The 20,849-nt window shown below is 44.6% G+C and overlaps 2 protein-coding genes across 3 annotated transcripts in view; one reads left to right on the forward strand and one right to left on the reverse strand.

Annotated features, from left to right (window-relative positions):
- The window catches only part of RTF2 (replication termination factor 2), a 40,503-nt gene that overhangs the window by 9,805 nt on the left and 9,849 nt on the right, over positions 1-20,849 (forward strand). For both annotated transcript variants that reach the window (XM_082858307.1, XM_082858306.1), the window contains exon 5: positions 556-634. In XM_082858307.1, coding sequence (XP_082714433.1) covers positions 556-634 — 79 coding nt within the window. The remainder of the gene's footprint in view (positions 1-555; positions 635-20,849) is intronic.
- Positions 8,672-20,215, reverse strand: LOC309972599 (beta-1,3-galactosyl-O-glycosyl-glycoprotein beta-1,6-N-acetylglucosaminyltransferase 7-like). Its single transcript, XM_082856368.1, is given in 5 exon segments — positions 8,672-9,134; positions 12,955-13,050; positions 13,990-14,766; positions 14,769-15,017; positions 20,129-20,215. Coding segments are annotated over 5 exon segments (1,362 nt in total). The 5' UTR covers positions 20,145-20,215; the 3' UTR covers positions 8,672-8,910.

Raw genomic sequence — 20,849 nt, forward strand, 5'->3', positions numbered from 1 at the left:
CTGAAATGGCGTAAATCGAAGAAGCAGTTACCCTTAAGACACATCTTGCTAGCAGATGCACAAAATAAATAGGGATAAAGCACAGATGGTCACAGACACAGTTCAAAGCTATGGCAGCTTGACACTGAGATGCTGAATGTAGTTCCTCTAGAAGGAGCTTGGGGTGCGGGCTGCCTGTATAACAGCTCACTGCAAAACAAATGCTGAATGCCATTTTTTAGTTCTTGCCATCTTTCATAAAAGCAGAAATCCACTTTGGATTTCTTTCCGTTAGCGAAAATAGATACTAATGTAGGTCTTTCGTAAAAATGAAGTGGCATAAGGCAGACTTTCAGAAAGCGGGGTGTGTGTGTGTGTGTGTGTGTGTGTGTGTGTTTTAAGTACTTTATTTATTTAGGACACACTGATTTTTTTTTTAATGGAATCAAATATAACCATTTTTTTCTTTGAGGTTCTTGGCCTTTGTGTAAACGAAACAAATGTTAATTGATAAATGTGGGTAATGATTTTTGAATTGTTATTTAAGTCATTCTCCACGTTGGATTATTTCTCCAGGTTTTGTTTCCTGCGGTGCTGTGGTTGCGTGTTTTCTGAACGAGCCCTGAAGGAGATAAAAGCAGAAGTCTGTCACACGGTGAGTTGTTAACATACATCATTTGTTCCTTCCCAGTAGCTGAAGAAATCAGATGGTTTGGGGTCCCCCCTCCATGTGTCATTTCAGCATCTTTCAATTCTTTCTGAAACATGAATCTAATTAGTTGCTTCTCTGCTTAAAACCTTTCTACTCCCATCCTTGCTGGAAGTAGAGACTCAGACCGCCTCTTGTGATGTGTCCCTGCCCTCCTGTCCTCTCCTGTGCCTTTGTCCCCTCCACCGTGACCTGCCAGCGGGAGGGGTCCTGCTCCCCGAACCTTAGTTCCAGAGCCATTGCTTCCTGTGTGAACCTTGCTGCTGTCTCCTTCCCTGCTCCCTGGGCACCTTATTATCCCACTGATCTCATCACAGTGTAATTGCTAGTTAGGTGGTGCTTTCCCTACTGGACCATGAGGGTTTCTTCTTCTAACTCTTTTTTTTTTTTTTTTAAAGACTTTATATTTTTTTTGAGCAGCTTTGGGTGCACAGCAAAATTAAGAGGAAAGTAAGGGGTTTCCCCTGTACCCTCTACCCTCACACGTGCCTCCCCCATTATCAGCATCCCCCCCCAGAGCGGTGTACTTGTTCCAGTTAGTGAGCCTACGTTGACACCCCATCATCACCCACATCCCCTTTACATTAGGGTTCACTCGTGGTGCTGTACATTCTGTGGGTTTGGACAAGTATATAATGACGTGTATCCACCATTATAGCCTCACGTGGTGTATCTTCGCTGCCCTCGTGATCCCCTGTGCTCCGCCTGTGAGTGTTTGAGAGCGAGGGCAAAGCTCGTCCATCCTTCACCCCGCCAGCCTTGTTCTCCCCAGGGCAGGTTGCACGTCCTCAGTAGACGCTCTGGGGAGTGAGTGAACCCATCACGTGAGGGCGCGCCTACTCAGCTCACGTGAGGGCAGTGCTGAGGGCTTTGCGCTCACGGGGTTGCTGCTGCAGCCTGGGACATCTGTGTCTGGGTGTTCCACCGGTCCGTGGGGAGCCTGGCATTTGCTTTAATGTCATGGATACCAACAACTCCTGGCTGCATTTTCACCCACATTAATTCTGCTTGGATTTCCTTAGGCCTCCCAGTACTGTTTCTCCCTGTTGTGAATTATTCTTTGATCCAGTAGCTATCGTGGAACAGCTGCCATGGGCAGTACCGTCCTAGGCACGTGGGGTGGCGTACATTGTAGATAAGATTGATCCAGTCCCTGCCTTCATGGAACCCACATTCCAGTTGGAGAGAGAGACACTCAGGTAACCGAGCAAGGCAGTACCGCTTGTGACAGCTGCCAGGAAGGAAGCGCAGAGGGTGAGGTGCCGGAGGGCGAGAGGCCCCCTCAGCGGTGGTCGGCGGGGGCGCCTCTGGGGCTTTGAGCTGAGACCCGAGGGTGAACGGCAGCCAGCCAAGCGAGGTCTGAGCCGAAGCTCAGAAGTGGCAGAGGACTTCGCTAGTTGAAGGAGCAGAGAGCACGGTGGGTGGTGGGCACAGGAGAGAAGTAGATGAGGTTGCGGGTGAGGCAGGGGCCGCCTTCTGTCGGGCCCAGGTGGCTGCGCTGGGCTTGTGGATTTTACCCTGAGAGCAGTGGGAGGCTGGGGACAGCCTTCGGCCGGGCCGGATGTACTTTAGTGCCAGAACGATCTCTCGGTAAAGAGGTCAGACGTGGAGGAGGATATGCTCAAATGTGATTCCATTTATTTGAGGCTCAAAAGACAGACAAAAGGTGATTGGTAGTGAAGAAGTCAGGGAGGGGCGTGGAGTTGTTTCCAGTTTGGGGCGATTACGGATCAAGCCGTCAGAGAATTTGGAATCTGTCTCATTAAGCTTTTGCCAAAAAAAGAGAAATTCAAAGAATGCATTCAGGAATCGATTCATGTCGTTTATTGTCCAGTATTTATTATGTCTCCTGTGTTCACGAAGATGTTACAGGTGTTCCCAGGAAGGATGGGATGTGAAGGAATCAGTGCCTGTGCTCAAGGAGACTGTAGTCGTGCAGGAATCAGGTTACATGAAAAATCATATTCTGTTTTGTTTTTTGAGGCCAGTTGCCAAGTGGATGTAAGGATGCTACTGGAGTTGAAGGGCTAGAGAACTTTCTGGCTGTGCTGGTGAGAAATGGCTTTATGGGAGGAAACATTTGTTCTAGGCCTTGAAGGCAGAGCGTGTTCTCACGGGTCAGGCTTTCCCAGAGAGTGGGACATGGCTGCTGGCATAGGCGAATTGGTGTGAGGGGTCCACAGACAGGACCCCAGACGCCCCTGTGAGACACTGCACAGCAGGACGGTAGCTCCCATTCTGGCGCACCTTCTGCCTGTGTGCCTGCCTGCCTTGTGGAGAAAGTCTCCGTTTGGTCCTCGGATGGTTTTAATACATCTCACTGAGCTCCCAAGAGAGAGCGGACCTTACGCTCAGAGCTTTGGCAGGCAGGGCCTCGAGAGACATGTTTGTGTTCTCTGCATTTTTATGCTTTCTTTACATTTATGGCAAGGGGTACTGTTTTTATACATATGGTATGAATATAAAGTCAACATTTAAAGTAAATTTAAGTAAAAACAATGGGTAGATTTAACGAAAAATATTAAGATACTGATGGTACCTTAGGCAGGGGAACGCCTGAAGTTTGAGAGACGTCAGTGATGGTGGGTGCGCTGTGGGCAAAGGGAATGTGTGGGAGAGGAGAGCAGTCGTCACACTCAGGGGAGGAAGTGCCGGGGCAGCCTGTGAAGATGGGGCCTCAAGATGTAGTCCTGCCCCAGCCGCTCAGGAGCAGGGAGAGGCCAGAGATGTGAGTCAGACTGCTGGCGGAAGCTCTGAGTGCCAGGCAGAGGGGCAGCTCGGGGGGCGTGCAGCAGACGGCCCTTGACGCCTTTGCAGCAGCACAGCGCCTGGGGAGCAGCGGGGTGTAGGTCTGTGCAGTATGGGCAGAGGGAAAAGACTAAACAAGAGCAAGAATCTGACAGCAGGTGAGGAAAAGGAGCCTGAGAGAGAAGTATCGTGAAGGAAACGGCTCAGCTGGCCTGGGCTTCTGCGAGCAGGAAAGGAACCTCGCTCGCATTTGTTCTGTGTCCAAGTGTGTGCGTGTTTTCACAGATAGTGCGCGAGGCGTTGTCTGAGTGTTAGACACATCCGCAGGCACACTGAGGAAATTTACTTGAAAGGATATAAATATGAGAAGGTGGGAAATGAAGCTGAAGTTTATTAAAGCAGCCAAGTGTCCTGAATCAGTGGTTCCCAGCCCAGGCTGCACTGCAGAGTCCCCACAGTGGTTTGCTAAGTTCCCACTCCCCACCTCAGACCCCTCGTGAGCATCTTCAGGGTTAGTGTGGAGCCCGCACGGAGTCGCACTTTCATATAAGCTCCCGGAATAACTCTACTGGGCAGGCGGGCCTGGGGGCCTCGGGGGCCGAAAGCAGCCGGGCTTCTTGCCCCGACCCGCAGGGCTAGCTTTCTTAGATTGGCGCGCAGCTGTCCCTTCATTGGCTGACCTCGGGCACCCGTAACCATCTTGCAGACTTGAAGCAGAATAGGAGTGTCTGCTCACAGCTCTGCAGAGAAGTTGATTTTATTTCATGGAAATGCAACATTGCAAGGGAACTCTGAAATCATTTTGTTGGTGTCTGGGAACAAAGTGCTAGTTAACGTCTGAAAGTCTACGTAGAGCGCTTCAAGGGAAAGGAAGGAAGTAGGAGGAAAGGGGAAGCAACTGCATCAGGATTGCGCAAGAAGCCAAGACCAGTTGAGGACCGGACACCGGCTCCTCCAGCCTCCTAATGGGGGCTGCCAGGGCTGTTGAGACCACCTGCAGTCAAGACAGGACCCTGGCTGGAGTCCAGGAACACCTCAGGGACAAAATTCTCTTAAAAATAAATCTGTTATCAGAAGAGTAATATTTTACTCTTTTCACTTGTATAATCTCCTTAAAAATTGCCTTTGCAACATAGCTAGATTGAATACTCTGTGCATTAGTTTGCTAGGGCTGCCATAACCAGGTACCACAAACTGGGTGACTTAACAGAAATTTATTTTCTTACAGTTCTGGAGGCTAGAAGTCTGCAGTCACGATGCTGGCTGGGTTGGTTCTTCCTGAGGGCAGTGAGGGGAGGATCTGTTCCAGACCTGTCTCCCTGAGTTGTCGGTGGCCGCTTCTCCCTGTGTCTGTTCATATTGTCTTCCCTCTGTGGAGTTTGTCCCTGTGTCCAAATTTCCCCTTTTTATAAGGACACCAGTCGGGTTGGATTAGGGCCCACACTAGTGACTGCACCTTAACTAATTGCATCTGCAAAAGGTGACATTCTAACGTACTGGGGATTAGGACCTCAACACATGCCGGGGCGGGGGGAGCATAATTCAACTGATAACACTATACAATTTAGAAAATCAGAGCATGGGACAGTCAGTCAGTGGCACATTTGAGTGGGAGTCATTCATTCGGGCACTCACAGGACCGACATTGAGAGCCTGATATATATCAGTTTTGGTTCACACACCAGCACTGGCTGGCTTGGGAGTATAAATCACTTCACCTCTCTGGGCTTCAGATTCTAGTATGTAAAACAAAGGAATTGTAGTAAATTTTTGGACGCTTTCCTTTTAGACCCAAATTCCAAACAATGACATTTTTAAATGAAGAAAAAATCCAATGACAAATTCGTATACTGTCATTAGGAATCAAGCTCGTACTTCTAATTTCAGGTCTCTAAAGTTTAGTAATACTAAGTATATCAGTCAAGGTAGGCTACGTCCTGTAACAAACAGCCCCCCAATTCCAGTGGCTAATAACGGTGAGAGCTCCTGGTTAGGCAGCTTTCTTTTAAGGGAAACTCAAGGACTCAGGCTTCTTCTGTCCTGTAGGTCTGACCTCCTCTGGTGTTTAGGGTATTCTCCGTTCAGTTGGCTGATGGGAACAGAGAAGGAAGCATCTAGCTTAGGAGGTTTTTATGGGCCAGGCCTACTTAATGCTTCTGTTCACATTCCATTGGCCAGAACTCAGTCACGTGACCACAGCTACATGCAGGAGCCTGGGGATTATAGTCTAGCTGGACGCCCAGGAAGAAGAGGTGAACAGGAGCCACTTCTGCCAAACTAGCAAAAGGAAGAGTGATGGCGCAGTTTCAGGAGCTGTAGTGCATCGTGAAAATGTGAATGAGGGAAGATAAGGCCACAGTGTCAAAGTCTAAAGCAAATATTTTCATGTTTTACGTAATGTCTGAAATTTAGAGGAACCAACATCATAAGAACAGTGTCAGGGACTTCCCTGGCGGTCCAGTGGTTAAGACCGCACTTCCACTGCAGTGGGCACGGGTTCAATCCCTGGTCAGGGAACTAAGATCCTGCATGCTGCGCGGCACGGCCAAAGGAAAAAACAAAAAAAGGAAGACACCTTCCCATGGAAACAGAAAGGAATAAACAAGTAAACAGACACGATAGAATGTGATATTTAAAAAAAAAAAAACGAACAGTGTCAGGAACCTCCGTGATACTGAGGGTGTGCACGTTCTCTGCTTTTCCCTGTGTAGTTCCATCAACATTTGGCTTTTCAGTTCCCTAGAAGAGACTCCAGGGTTTGAAGTAGCTCTGGTTCTGTGTCTAAAACACATGGTGTGCACACTTGATTTCAGTAAACAGAGTCCAAAGAGATGTAGTTGCTAGGTTTCTTTGTTTTCACTGTCAGCAAAGCACCAGCCGAAAAATTAGTTGTATTCCCCACTATGTTCTTCCCTTCTTGTAATAAGAAGAAACACATTGGAGTAATCACAGGTTGCGAAATAAATGATGTGCTTCTTACTCAAAACACGGTCCATGGTCCTGCGAATATTGACATCGCCTGGGAGGTTTTTGTATTTTTGTTTTTTAAGAAATGCAGACTCGCAGGCCCCTCCCCAGACCTGCAGAATCAGAAACCGCATTTTAGCAAGAGCCCCAGGGCACTTGTATGCACAGTAAAGCTTGAGAAGCTGATCTGGGCGTTAGAGGTGTGGGCAGCAGTGTTTGACTTGCGAGCCTCCTGGCTTCATTTATTTAGGCTTTGCGACAGGTGAGTGCGGTGTGTGGAGATATTTTAAAGTCAGAAGCGAAACAAAAATTTACTCGTATACCTTTTGTTTGTTTGTTTTGAGTACTTGTCATGGAGAGGGTGGAGTAGAAAGGGGAGAAAATAAGGAAGGGGGTCTCTTCAAAAGCGGTTGGCAAATTCTGCTGTTCGGGCGCAGCCTCCTTCACGCTTTTCCTTTCTACTGTCTTTATGGTCTTTGTGAATATTAAGCCTCAAGAAATCATATACAGCACAGGCAGCTGTAGACTTCTACATGCAAGAAAAATACAATAGAGAAATTGAACAGTAGACTGCGTGTTAGCAAGAAGGTTCTGTTCCCCAGAAAGTTAGAGGAATCATCTCAGTATCCCTGTTACCCTCAAGGTTGCCTTTAAGTTACAGTCTGTAGCAATGTCTTTCAGACGTGTTTTACACATGATTTAATTTTGTTCTTTTACTTCATGAATGAGTACAGCCAGAGGCTGAGTCAGGCTGGAGAGCAGCAGCTTCTTGCTGGTTCCGATGCCCACGGAGCCTGCTGCTTTACCTTGGCCTCCCTGGCCTGTCCCCTGACGCTCCACTGAAACCCAGCTTGCGCTTCCCTGAATCTGATGCTGCTTCATTCCACCGTGCCTTTAAGTTATTTTATCATTGTTATTTTATCTCACTGTTACTGAGAGGATTCACTGAGATGACTTCTTCCATTATAATGTTGGAGCCCTCTGAGGGCAGGAATGTGTTTGAATTGGGGTTCTATGAGTTGACCTTGAAATGAGATGAAGGAAGGCTTATCTTTTAAGTAATTTGAAAAGATTTAAGCTTCTCCTTTATTTTTTATTTTATTTAATTTTAAAAATGCAATGGGGTGTGCACTTACTTGCAAATGGGTTGTGATGAAACGTAAGGGACATGACTGTGGTGAACCTGAGCTTTCGGAACAGCCAGTCGGAACACGGCCGTGAGCTGTGTGTCCGCCTGTGCGTGGGGAGGCTGCACCGAGCTGTCTGGCGCTCTCATGCCCTTCTCTGACGGTCTTAACCCTCTGCTGTGTGTTCTCCCTGGGATTACGTATCTTTGGGGAAGCAATGTTTGTTTAAACAGGGATTTTAATATGCTGTGGGTAGCTTGGGTTTGATTTGTGGGCTGTGCTTTCAGAGCCTCTTTTCCTTCTATGTAGTTTTCGTGCTTTTCAAGGGCTATTTTCATTGAGTGGATTTCATTTCATTTCTCTGTTTGGGAAGCATCAGTTCACTGAGGGGTTATACCTCACCCTTGAGTTATACATTTATTTCTTTAGTGTCCTCTCCTGTGGTTCCTGCTTTTCCTTTATTTTAGTTGTTTCAAGTTGTGCTATTTAATAGTTGTATATTTCCAGCCTTGTATGACGCCGTGAGCTCTTTTTTAGAAAGAGAGTATATTAAAAGTCCTCGACAAAACAACAAAGATTCGCGGACTTTTGGCGGACCTGAATCTGTGAGTAGAGAGAATTCAGACCATTCATGCCTTTGACCCGTGCTGTTCTGTATGGTAATCATCAGCCACATGTGACTATTTAGATTTCAATTAATTAAAATTTTAAAAGTTAAGGTTCCCTTCATCAGCCACTGCAGCCACGTTTCAGATGCCCAGCTCTCCCTGTGATTGTGTCTGGTATCAGACTGTGCAGACGTAGACCACTGCATCATCACAGCTGCACGGCTGCAGGGACCTAGGGTGGCCTTTGTAGGAAGTTGTGTTTCAACTCCAGAATTTTATTTTACCCAAAGGAAATAGACTCTTCCATGCTTTTCTAGGATTTGCAGAACAAAGTTACATTGTTCCCAGCCAGAGATAAGCATATTTTCTCCCATTTTCTGTGGGAGTTCGTTCTTTTTTAGAATCTCATCCACAGTAGTATATCTTTAAGACAAGATATGTTCTTATTCTAACCGGAGCCTGAATCTAAGTGTTTGGGGGACTTTGATTCTCAGCAGCTGTTAAGTGAGGCAGTCGAGCCTCCAGGTCACTTACCCAGTCTCCAGTGGGACTTTGAGTTATTTTTTCTCTTGTGATTTCTTTCTCAAAGCCGTAAAATTGGCCTATAGTCAATAGCAGAGTCTTGTTGGTAGCACGTTTCTAAACTCATTTCAGGACTAACTTGTGTCAAGGAATTATTTCCCCATTCTTTTTGGTTGAATGTTCTCTGATTTCAAGTTAGGGAAACAGAATTATACCAGTAAGAAAGCGAACATTCTCTATAACTTCCAGCTCAGTGGTTCAATTTCATATTAAAATGACTCTCCCGTTTGAAATGCCAGTGTGGTTCCACAGGGACCTCCGCCTGCCCTAGAACTTTAAGTCTGTGCCACCGCTCCAAGCATGAGACCACAAGAGGCTCGGTCGAGTCAAACTGGTTGGCAAACAAAGAAGGTGATTGAATGATCCAGGGCAAGTCTCCTGGTCCATACACACAGGCGTCCTGGACATAGTGGCCTGCAAAGGGAACACAGAAACTTAGCTGCCTTTGTTTCCTCATCAGTTTACATCCACTTGGAAAAGTGATGCACTTCTAAGGTCATCTGTAAGGCCTCTCTGCTTCATGCCAGTTCAGATTAAATGGGGTTTCCATGATCGCTTTGACAGGGGCTTTTATGTTGAATTTTGAATTCATGATGGACGGGAAGCTTTCATTTGTTTGGTTAGTGATTTCTGAAATGTTTAATGGCTACTTTAGGTGAATACTGTAGAATTTTAGCTAGTCATGAGCACAAGGGGGAAGTAACAGCCATCATTTGCCAGATAACACCTAAATTCTGATAGCTGCTGTTTTAAGTTCCATGAACTTTTCAACTATTTTCCTCGGTTGTGGGTAGTTCATAAGAGTTGTGTTGGTTTTAATAACCAACACATTGCTTCAACCTTCTATTGCTTCAACCTTCTTTTGGTTTTGCAGAGTGAGTTTGATATAAATAGAAGTAATTAAAATTGGAATTCTAGTTTGGATCCAGTACTGATTGGACTCCTTCGAGGTGAACTCAGTAGCACATTTTATGTGTCTGACACTGTGCTTGACTCTTTCTACTCTATTTTTTTTTTTTTTTTTTTTTGCGGTACGCGGGCCTCTCACTGTTGTGGCCTCTCCCGTTGCGGAGCACAGGCCCAGCCACTCTGCAGCATGTGGGATCCTCCCAGACCGGGGCACGAACCCGTGTCTCCTGCATCGGCAGGCGGACTCTCAACAACTGCGCCACCAGGGAAGCCCCCTCCTACTCTATTTTAATCCTCCCACCAACACTGGGAGGTGGTTTCTGTCATCACCTTCAGTTTACAGAGGCAGGAGTGCTCAGTTTGCGTGTAAGGGAAGTTTGTTCATTTTGGAGACCTTGCTCTTTTCTCTGTTCAGTGCTGCCATGCTCTCTCCCCCCTGCTGATACTGTAATCCTACTTCCAGAAACTTATCTTAAGGAAATATTATTTAAAAGGGTTGGAACTGCATGCATAGAAATGTCCAGTGTTGTTTGTAAGACTGAAAAAAAATCAAAACGGATCTTTTCCCTGCTAAGCATGCATTCGTGTAGTGAAGGGCCTAGAACTGGCCCATGGTAAGCACTGTATGCGTGAAAGCTGTTATCATGATCAGAATCTTTTTAACTGATAGACTCTTGGTGCAGTGTCACAGAATCTCAGTAGCATTACATTTAACCAGTTGAAAGTGTAAATATGAAGATAATATGAAAAGCTTAGGACATAGTGAAAGAGGAATCAACTGCACCTTGATCGTAACTGCATACTCTATAGCTTATGTACGTATGAACTGGAAGGGAACACAAATAAATGGAACTTTGTCAGAATTGCGTTAATGCTGTTTTGGTGATTAAAAATAAACAAATTCTTTGTTGCTGATAGCAATGGGATGGCTCTGCACTGTGTGCAGAGCTGGGCCATATGCTCCCCCAGTGGCGTGGCATCAGGCAGCCGCACCTGGTTTGAGACCCAGCTCTGCTATTGCCTTTGCCACTTCCTGTGCCACGTCCTGTGACTCTGGGAGTGACCTCGCTTCTCTGAGTCTGGGGTTCCTCGTCTGTAAAGTGTGCATAATGATAGTTTCTACCTGCATATCGCTGTGAGCATCAACAGCAGGCCCAGAGCCGGGTTCCAGAAGGGTTTACCACAGACCCTGCAACAGTGCTTGGCCTAAGTCGGGACTGACTGAATGCTGGCCAGGGTTGGCCCTGTACTGCTTTGCTAGTAGAACCATTTGCACAGTGAAGCTAGTGATGGCAAGAACTTTCTGAAGTATTTACTTGTAGGGAATAATGATTCTCGTTAAGACTCGCAGTGACTAGGTTTTCTTGCAAACATTATTAAAATACTCAGATTTTGCTACTCTAAGAATTTGGAATCACTTTATCATTGACAGCCACAACCCTTCATGACATCTTTTTTTTTTTTTTTTTTTTTTTTTCCGGTACGCAGGCCTCTCATTGCTGTGGCCTCTCCCGTTGCGGAGCACAGGCTCCGGACGCGCAGGCTCAGCAGCCATGGCTCACGGGCCCAGCCGCTCCGCGGCATGTGGGATCTTCCCGGACCGGGGCACGAACCCATGTCCCCTGCATCGGCAGGCGGACTCTCAACCACTGCGCCACCAGGGAAGCCCCATGACATCTTATATACCATTGGTGAATCACTTTTTCAGGAAGAATCTGAGCCTCTCCTTTTCTGAGCATTTATCCGCCAGTCCTGTCAACCCCTGTGAGCCACTTACTGTCTGAAGAAAGGCCAGGGTTGTTTGTTAGTCTGTCGTTTAACTGTTACCTTCTTTCTATGTGACTATCCCCCTAGCTGAATCATATCTACCTTTTAAAAAATACTAGAAAATTATTCCAGTCCTTCTGACCTGGTACCTGTTCAGGAGGATGGCTGTGCACATGGCAGCAGGAATTGTTTGTCTTTGAACTGTTCTGGTATTAGATTTTCCATTTTTTGTTTGTCCACAACCTGTTTCTTTTAGATCAGTCTTTAAATCAGCTTGGAAACTGGGCGAACCTAGTTTATTTTGCATTATCTGATATACTGTATTCAGACCCGAGGACTGTACCCAGATGCCTTGTGAAAATAGGTATGTATCTCTGTAGTAGCTCCCGTGGTGGTTAGGGAGCTGCTTGTAGACAGACAGCGCAGGGCCCAGGTATCCCTGGAGAGCACGTGCTCTGCCGGAGCCGCCTTCACACATGGCTTTGCTCCAGTCTTCTCGCGTTCTCTGTCCACCACCAGCTGTGGCCCCAGAGACGTCAAGCACGCTCTGTTTTCCTTCCCCGGAGTACACCAGAGAACTTGCCATCTTTCTGCTGGACTCGTCCGTATCATGCTGCGAATTGTCTGTCATCCATTGTTTCCTCCCTGAGACTGTCTGCTCACCCTGGGGGTTCAGGGGTGCAGAGCGCCGGCCCCAGAGAGGAGGCGCGGATAACTTCCCGGGCGCCAAGTTCTAGCTCTTCGACTCCGGAGGTGTTTTCCCCAAACCGATGCACCTGAGAGCTGCTCTGCAGCCAGCTAGTTCTCTTCCAGACTCTTCACAGAATAGAGGTATCCTCTCCTCCACCCCAGATCTGGCTTTTGTGTATTGCCCTGGTCACTGAAACCTCTGGCGCACAAGACAAAGGGGCAAAAGAATTCACAGTCCCTCAGGGAGAATCTCCTGAGGGCAAAGGAAAGAGACCTTTTTTCAGCAAGAACTGCGTAAGAAGTATGGGGGCAGCTGGCTGACCCCACCAGGAGCATATACCTGTGTTACTCAGGTGTCTGTTCTAGTAAAGAGACCCAGGGAGACAGAGAACTCATTTTAAATAAATGTTAGGGTTTGAATTCTAGGAGCAGGTGGGACAAGCCAGATAGCTCATGTGTTTTCATCTTAAAACTTTAAAAGTTGCAGCCCTGTTGTGTGTTCACTTTGTGAAAATTTATCGACTCAAATACTTAGAATTTGTCTACTTCTCTGTCTGGATATTATAATTCAAAGGAAAGTTTTTTAAAAATTGACACGTGCTAGTTGGATCATCACTAATTCTTCCAGATTGCAGTAAACATGACTGTCAGTCTTCTCCCACTGTTTTCAAGGCAGCAGTTGTACAGTTTTTATAAAGTTTGAAGGCGTTTTGTGGCTTGGGTTTTGTTTTTATTTTTGTTTTGGCCACACTGCGTGGCTTGCAGGATCTCAGTTCCCAGACCAGGTACTGAACCTGGGCCCCGGCAGTGAAAGCCCAGAATCCTAACCACTAGGCCACCAGAGAACCCCCTTGGGTTTTGTTTTTACCTTTGCAGCCATCATGAACAGTTCCCTCCTTGTTTTTCCATTTAATGGCTCGAACATTTCCTTCCCATCCAGTGTTTGGGGTGGAACCTGGAGCATCTAAGGGAAAAGACATGCAGGCATACAGTGAGCAGATGAAGGGGAAGCCCAGCCTCATTCAGAATGCATGTTCTCATCTGATGAAAGGCTAGCGCTTCTGGGGGCGGGTGTGTGCTGCACCTGTGGTAGTATCAGGGTGGAGCGAGGTCCCATATTCCGTCTTTGTGCTTAGATTTCACTTTTCATCCCTTCCACCATCCCTAGTAACTCACCTAGTATTGACAGAGTGTTATGTTGGGTTTCTTTGGATCGCGTTTTCTCCGCAGCAGCTCTCTGGGGGTGATTTGAAAGGATTTTCAGTGGATGTGAGAGGTTTTAAAAAGCTCCTAACCCATTTCTGCTGGATTTCATTGTTTGCACTGTCGCCTGGACTGACTGATTCACTTAGCTGTTCAAGCTTGAAGCCACATTCGCAATAAGAGCCAGTCAGCTTTATAGAAAGAGCAAATAAGCCCATTTAAAGTAGTGCATCAGATTTCCCTCTACCTCTAAGAAAACCTATCTGAAGTATCATATTAGCCACAAACAAAATTACTAGTTTTAATATTTTCCATTCTTAACGAGCCCCTAGCATGATACCTGGCACTAGTAGGTATCCAGCAGTATCTAATAAGTGAAGGAAGAAAGGAAGAACTTTCCAAAGATCTGTGCTCAGAAGTTTCAAAAGGCTCTATTTGAGGAGATGCACAGTGCTGGTACTTCCTTCTGGAGAGGGAGCAAAAGCAGCCAGCCTGCTGTGGGAGCACGGCGCGCTCTCGGCAAACCTCAGATCCCTAAAAGCAAAGACCCTCCTGGACTACCCCAGTGGAAGGTCTTACAGAACGCAGAGCTGTTTACCAAGGCAAAGAGCCGAAATAGAAAGAATCTTCAGTTAAGGATACACTTCTCCTGTTGTTGCCCCTGGCCTGAACAGACACTGTTTTTCTGGATTGTTCTTACCTTTCAGTCGGTTCAGAGTTACCCAGTAATGTCGCTCTGGGCCGTGGATGTCTTTAGACCACCGAAGCATGTCTTTTGCGCGGGTGTCTGTTAGTACAAACTCCACAAACTTCCTTGTTAGTACATAGTAAGCACTTCCAAAATAAATTGTTAAGTTATGGGGTGGTTCATCTTTGAATCTTTCATTTGGAGGTACATAGATATCTTCTTCAGGGGTGAATTCGGGATGGCTTTGACTCATCTTGGATTTAATGTTTGGTGGCTGGATTACTCCAGGAGTTATATTTTTATCATTCCATTTGCTTCTGATGTAGTGTATGATTTCTCTGTTAGTTTTGATTGGAAAATCCTGTCCACAAAGATTAATGACATAGTTCCATTGAAATTTGGAATGGACTAGATCTTTCATACAATTAATATCTGCCTGTAGTCTCCTAAAGCCAGTGTAAGCCATTTTCTCTCTCGTTGATGAAATAAAAATATTTTCAAAACAATTAACCAGGGATTGCACAGCAGTCTTATACTTCTTGGGGGCCTTTTCATCAACATGAATACAGTAAACATTTTGAGGCACATAAATGGCTCTGAGAAGCTGCACAAACATAGCCAGCTCCTTATGAATAGTTATAATATATGCCAAAGGGAAGGTGCCCTCTTCTGCAGACAGGGGTCTGGTTATGAAATGCAACTCCTGGGATATCCTGGAACAATTTCCCGGTCTGTGTAAATGAGCAAGTATTTCAGATCCGTGAGGGTTTTTACAGAATTTTGCAATTTGGGAGCCACCTCTTTCCCTTCAAACAAAGCTGAACACAGTTCATCTGGATAAAAGCCACAGTCCACTACTGCTGGGTAGGTGGGTTCCTCCTCTGGTTCCTCAGGAGTTGGATTCCTTAAATAAAGAAAAATGAAGACGCAAATGGCTACGCACACGAGAAGACCTGGCTTTGTGGCTCGCAGCTGGCTCATGTTTTGAGCTCCAGTCGCCTTCTTATTACCATGGTTTGAAATGTTTTCCTCTAAGCTTCCTAAAAGAGCAACAGGCAGAACTTAGGGTGTTGTTAACTCTATTCCCCCCCGTCCCTGCTAACTCTATTGGTGTACACGTATTTAAGGTGTATGATTTGATCAGTTTTTATATATGTGTATACTCATGAAACTGTCACCACAGTCATGATAACAATCATTTCTTTTACCCCTAAAAGTTTTCTTGGACCTCTTTTACTCCATCCTCCTTCCACCATTGTCTCTGGGCAATCACTCATATGCTCTTGTCACTGTAGACTAGTTGGCGTATTCTACAGTTTTATATAAACAAAGTTATACGTGTGTGCTTTTTTGCCTGGATTTTTTTTCACTTAGGATAATGATTTTAAGATTTCATCCACATCACTGCATTTATCACCATTTTTCCCTTTTTATTGTTGAGCAGTATTCCATGAAATGGACGAGCCACAATCTGTTTATCTGTTCATCTGTTGAAGGGCACTGAAGTTGCTTCTAGTTTTAGGGTATTACAGGATGCTGTAAGCATTTGTGCACAAGTCTTTGTGTAGACCTTTGTTTTTGTGTCTCTGGGGTAAATACCTAAGAGTGAAATGGCTGGCTCGCATACAGGTATATGTTTAACTTCTTAAGAAATTGCCAGGTTTTTTTCCAAAGTGGGTGTGCCATTTTACATTCCCACCAGCAGTGTATGAGAGTTCCATTTACTGTACATCCTCACCAACACTCGGTATGGTCAATTTAAAAAACTTTACCCAGTCTAATAGGTGCATAGTGGTAATTCATTTTGGTTTAACTTTGCATTTCCCTGATGACTAATTTTCATGTGTTATTGCCCTTTTATTGGCAGATAAAAATCTCAAATATTTATTTTGGACATAGATGCTGTCCTGTTCGGCGTTATTCAGAATTTATCTTACGCCATTATTCTGTATCGTGTTATGAGAATATATCTTTCCAATAAAGAAAACAACAAATCAAGAGAAATTTTGTGATCACGTAATTCAACTTGTTGAGATGAGTTTATGAATTGTTTTTAGAGAAGGCTTCAGCGATTAAAAACAAGATATCTTTATCTAATAAAATTATTTGACAATAATTTAGTTTCCTCTCTTGAACTCTACAGAGATGCATGAAGAAGTATTTTAATTAATTAATTATTGTTGGCATGCAAAGACCATCCTTTGGAATTTAGGGAAGAAAATTGATCAGGTAAAATGTCTATATTGTTAGTAGTTTTTTCCCTTGTTTATGAATTTTGTCTGTAGGTTTCTGTAAAAAGTCACATCATTGCTTGTTCCTACTTCCTATTTTAAAAAATATATTTATTTGTTTTATTTTTGGCTGCGTCGGGTCTTAGGTGTGGCACGAGGGCTCCAGAGTGCATGGGCTCTGTAGTTGTGGTGCGTGGGCTCTCTGTTGTAGCCCTTGTGCTCAGTAGTTGCAGCGTGTGGACTTAGTTGCCCCACAGCGTGTGAGATCTTAGTTCCCCGACCAGGGATCGAACTCGCGTCACCTGCATTGGAAGGCAGATTCTTAACCCCTGGACTACCAGGGGAGTCCCCCTACTTCCTGTTTTTAAAAACCCTTTTACTTTTTTTTTTTTTTTTGGTGGTACGCGGGCCTCTCACTGTTGTGGCCTCTCCCGTTGCGGAGCACAGGCTCCGGACGCGCAGGCTCAGCGGCCACGGCTCACGGGCCCAGCCGCTCCGCGGCATGTGGGATCTTCCCGGACCGGGGCACAAACCCGTGTCCCCTGCATCGGCAGGCGGACTCTCAACCAGGGAAGCCCCCCATTTACTTTTGACCAGTGTTTATCTCAGATTTGACATAAGTCCCTTACCCTTCCACATCATTATTGCAAATGCCATTTGGATAAAGCATTAACAAGGCAGCATTTTGAGTTATCCTGTGTTCTTAAACTATGAGCCCATAAAAACTGTAAGCGCTGCTTGTGGATTTGAAATGTATTTATTTTCATTGTATAGTTTCTTTTTGCCCATCATGCTTCAAAAATAAAACACCCACTGCCCAAATATGTCAGGTTACGTTTTACTCTGGTTCGGTAAATGTTGATTGCCCCCAGCATAAAACGTTATGGCATAATTTTACAGGCATTTTTATAAATTACATAATACCTTTTATAAGCACAGTCATCATTATAATTAACACATTTCATATCTGGTCTCTAAAATAGACACAACATGTATCATAAAAACAGAAATTCAGTTGGACAGAAATACCTTCTTGAAATGAAAATAAAGCTTTTAGCTGCTTCTCTGTTAAGAATTTTGGTGAAAGGTAAACCATGTACCATAGTTCGTTACATTTTCTCCTGTGTTTAGCTTTTGCATGGGAAGGGGGTTTGGGGGGTTTTTTGGTTTGTTGTCTTGGTTGTTGTTTTTAAGCTTATGGTCAAAGTGTAAAACATGCTGGTCTCATCACAGAAATGTTAGCCCCACTTAACTGACAGACTATATACCCCATGCAGAGCCCAGGGGATTGGGTATTTTCAGTGTTTTATGATAATTAAGTGAAGACACGTCCCACGTGTAGTCCATTGTCCTTCAGGGCAGTACGTTGGCTAAATGCTTTCCCTCCCTTATTTATAGAGAGACAGGCACAGGAGCTTGCTCACAGTTAATCTGCTGCCTTTCTGCCTCGTGTTCTGTTAGTGCAGTGCTCACAGTTGCCCGGTTAAATCTTCCTTTTGGCTCAGGTTCACTTTGAAATTTAGAAATCGGTGTGGCTAGAATGCCATGTTGTGGGAAGGGTCACCAGCTTTATTTTCATTGTTTCAGTACAAGCTTTTGCAGGTAGTCAGGACAGCCTTGTAATGAAGCCTTTGGAGACTCCACTGCTGCTGAATTTTACATAGTTCTTGCTGTGGCTTTAACCTGCTTCTGGTGGACAGTGTGAAAATTCCCATAGGAATCAACTCTTTAGGGCCTGGCAGTTTTTCCTTTTTAAGTCGCGATGAGCATCACTTTCAGCTTTGCAGACATTTCGGTTCTTGGTGATTTGTTGTCATGGTTTTGTTGCTATAATGTGAAATCAACTTTTGTAGTCATAATGAAACTGTAATTGTTAAACATGTGCCTTTTTATCACTAAATTAATTTCCAAGAAATGTAAGTGATATTTTCCAAGTGAGAGGAACATGCAGCCCATTAAAAAAAAGTGCAGTCTTACTGATTATTGAGCAATTTTTTTCCTCCACAAAATGTTTAAATTTTTATTTATTTTAAAGACTTTAGAAAGAGTGGCAGTTATCATTATATATCATGGAGCAGATACAAAAGTTCTTTATTCAGACCAGACCCATTATTTTACCATTCCAGTGTTCTATTTCCTCATGTACTACTGAAATCACAAATGATTTCTAAAATTATTATTTTGTGTGTGTGAGAGAACATCTTAAGGCTTTTTTCGTATAGTGTCATTCCTTAAATTATCTTTCCTGGCCCTTACATATTTTGATAATCTTTTAGCTCCTCATATCTGCAGCCTTTAGTGAGTAGCATCATTAAAATATGTATAGTGTACAGTAGAATTGAATAGCTTCCAGCCAGTGAATAATGTTTTGAAGATGACACGTTCAGTTGACTGAGGACATATGGCATCCAAGGGATTTTGTAGAATATCTTTCAGTAGCAGTAATTACCAAAGTTACGGTTAAGGATGGTATTAAAATTTTTTCCTTTTCGTGGTACTAGAAATCACAGATGATTCCCAGTTACAGTTCTCAGAATGGAATTATTTTACCTTTTATTTAGGTTTTTGTCCAAGCATAAAATATTCCCAAGGAGTTGTTTCAAAATACATTACTATCCTAATTATGAGAGCCGGCAAGCATGTTTTCCTTCTTCTTTTCTGCCTTCTTTATCTGTCTGTAGTGCCCCTCTCCCACCGCCCCTACTGCAGGCCTTAACAGCCAAGAACAGAAGTCAGCAATATGGGTCTGGTACTATGTGTTGCCACTAGAACACTTAAGGGCAGTCATTTTGAATTTGTTATGACGGGATTTAATTTGTTATATAGGCTTTTCAGGGGGAGTTGGCAACATCCTGGATAAATTAATTATTTTGCTAAATCTTTTATACTTTGTGGGGTTTGTTTTTTTTTTTTAATTTGGTTGCACCGGGTCTTAGTTGCGGCAGGCAGGCTCCTTAGTTGTGGCTCACCGGCTCCTTAGTTGTGGCATGTGAACTCTTAGCTGCAGCATGCATGTGGGATCTAGTTCCCTGACCAGGGGTCGAACCCCGGCCCCCTGCATTGGGAGTGCAGAGTCTTAACCACTGCGCCGCCAGGGAAGTCCCTCTGGTTTTTTTTTAAAGGTAATTCCTGTTAGTAGATAGAAAATGGGCATCTTTAAAGATGAACTTGTAATATTTTGCCATATATTCTATAGACTATTACTGTTTTAGAGTATTAACATTAACTTAACCAGATTAAACAATCTAGTCTTTATTTTCTGGACTGCAGATGGGGGTGTATGATAGTACCTGCCTCATGAGGACACTGGGCTAGGGGTGTGGAGTAGATGGCTGAGCGTTTCCCTCTCAGCCTGGCCCGGGGCAGTGCTCAGTGCTTGAGCGGGGTGGGGCTACTCGGTACCCGCCAGTCCCTGAGCAGTGAGACCCTCAGACCAAAGAAGTCACTGTAGCTGCAGCAATGAAAATTTTGTGTCTGTTATTTTTGTCGTCTCTGGGCTCAGAATGATGTCCAGAGCACCCTACAAGTTAACAGTTTTTTCTTGAACTATTTGAACTTTATCATAGTAGTTAGACTGATTTCGAATTCAGACCGTCAGAGCTGTCCAGTAAAATAGATGTCTTAATCACACATGCTTATTCCTAAAATGTGTATACGTTTCTTCAGCCACTTTGACGTGAAGGGGAAAACTACATTTTAGGATATCTATTTAAAACAATCACAACAAAAACAACATTTTTATTAGAGGACTGTTTTTTGAGAGGAAAAGATGCCTGCTACTTCTGCATTTTATAAAATTACTGATATTCCAATCGTTCTATTCTAAAACCATGGAGGAGGCACAGAAAAACATATTTTAGTAATAAGACCTGCTCAGCCTGTGCCATTCATGATCTCTGCATAGTTAACGAAGCACTTACCGGGAGAGGCTCGCATATGGGGTAGAGGTCCTGGCCGTGTCTGCGCCCAGCCTGGCTTTTTTTTTCCTTCAGTTGCTTCCTTGCTGTGGCTCTGGCTGAAATCACATGAACAGAGTTGCTTGGCGGGTTTTGTTACCCTTTCATCCCTGGAGGATTTTATTCTTGTTGATCCTGACGCATGGGTTGGAAAATAGAACCTGCGTATTTCTTCAGGGCTGGCCCCCTGCCTTACAAAACAAACAGCAGAAAACACCCAGCCCAGGTGAAGGGCAGCGCAGGGTAATTGTTGGATTCTGAAAGCTGGATGAAATCCTGGCAGTCCTGGGTCAAATTCTTTAAATGTCTTTAAAAGTAGGAGGCTAAGTTTGGTTATCGGACACTTTTTCATTAAAGGGATAAATAAAAGTCATTTAAAAATCTCATTTGATTCCTAAGTAGCATTCAGAGTGCTTCAGTGTGGCTCTCCAGAGGCCTGACTTCAGGGAAGCAGGTGCGCCCTGCCGTGCCCCGTCCTCCCGCGGCCGTCTGTGCATGGTTAGTAATGACTCCCTTTCGTTATTCTCCGATGGATACTTTTCCTCCTAACGTCCTTCCTTTTCTGGTTTAAAAGGTCCTCCCGCTCGCTGGACCTCTCTTTAGGTTTATCCCAGATGTGTCTGTCGAGAATAGTGAAGCCAAGAGACGTGAATCACACCCTGCAGAGATTCTCACCCTCGTGGGT

This window comes from Leucopleurus acutus (genome assembly GCF_964270905.1).
Source record: "Leucopleurus acutus genome assembly, chromosome: 16".
NCBI lineage: Eukaryota > Metazoa > Chordata > Mammalia > Artiodactyla > Delphinidae > Leucopleurus > Leucopleurus acutus.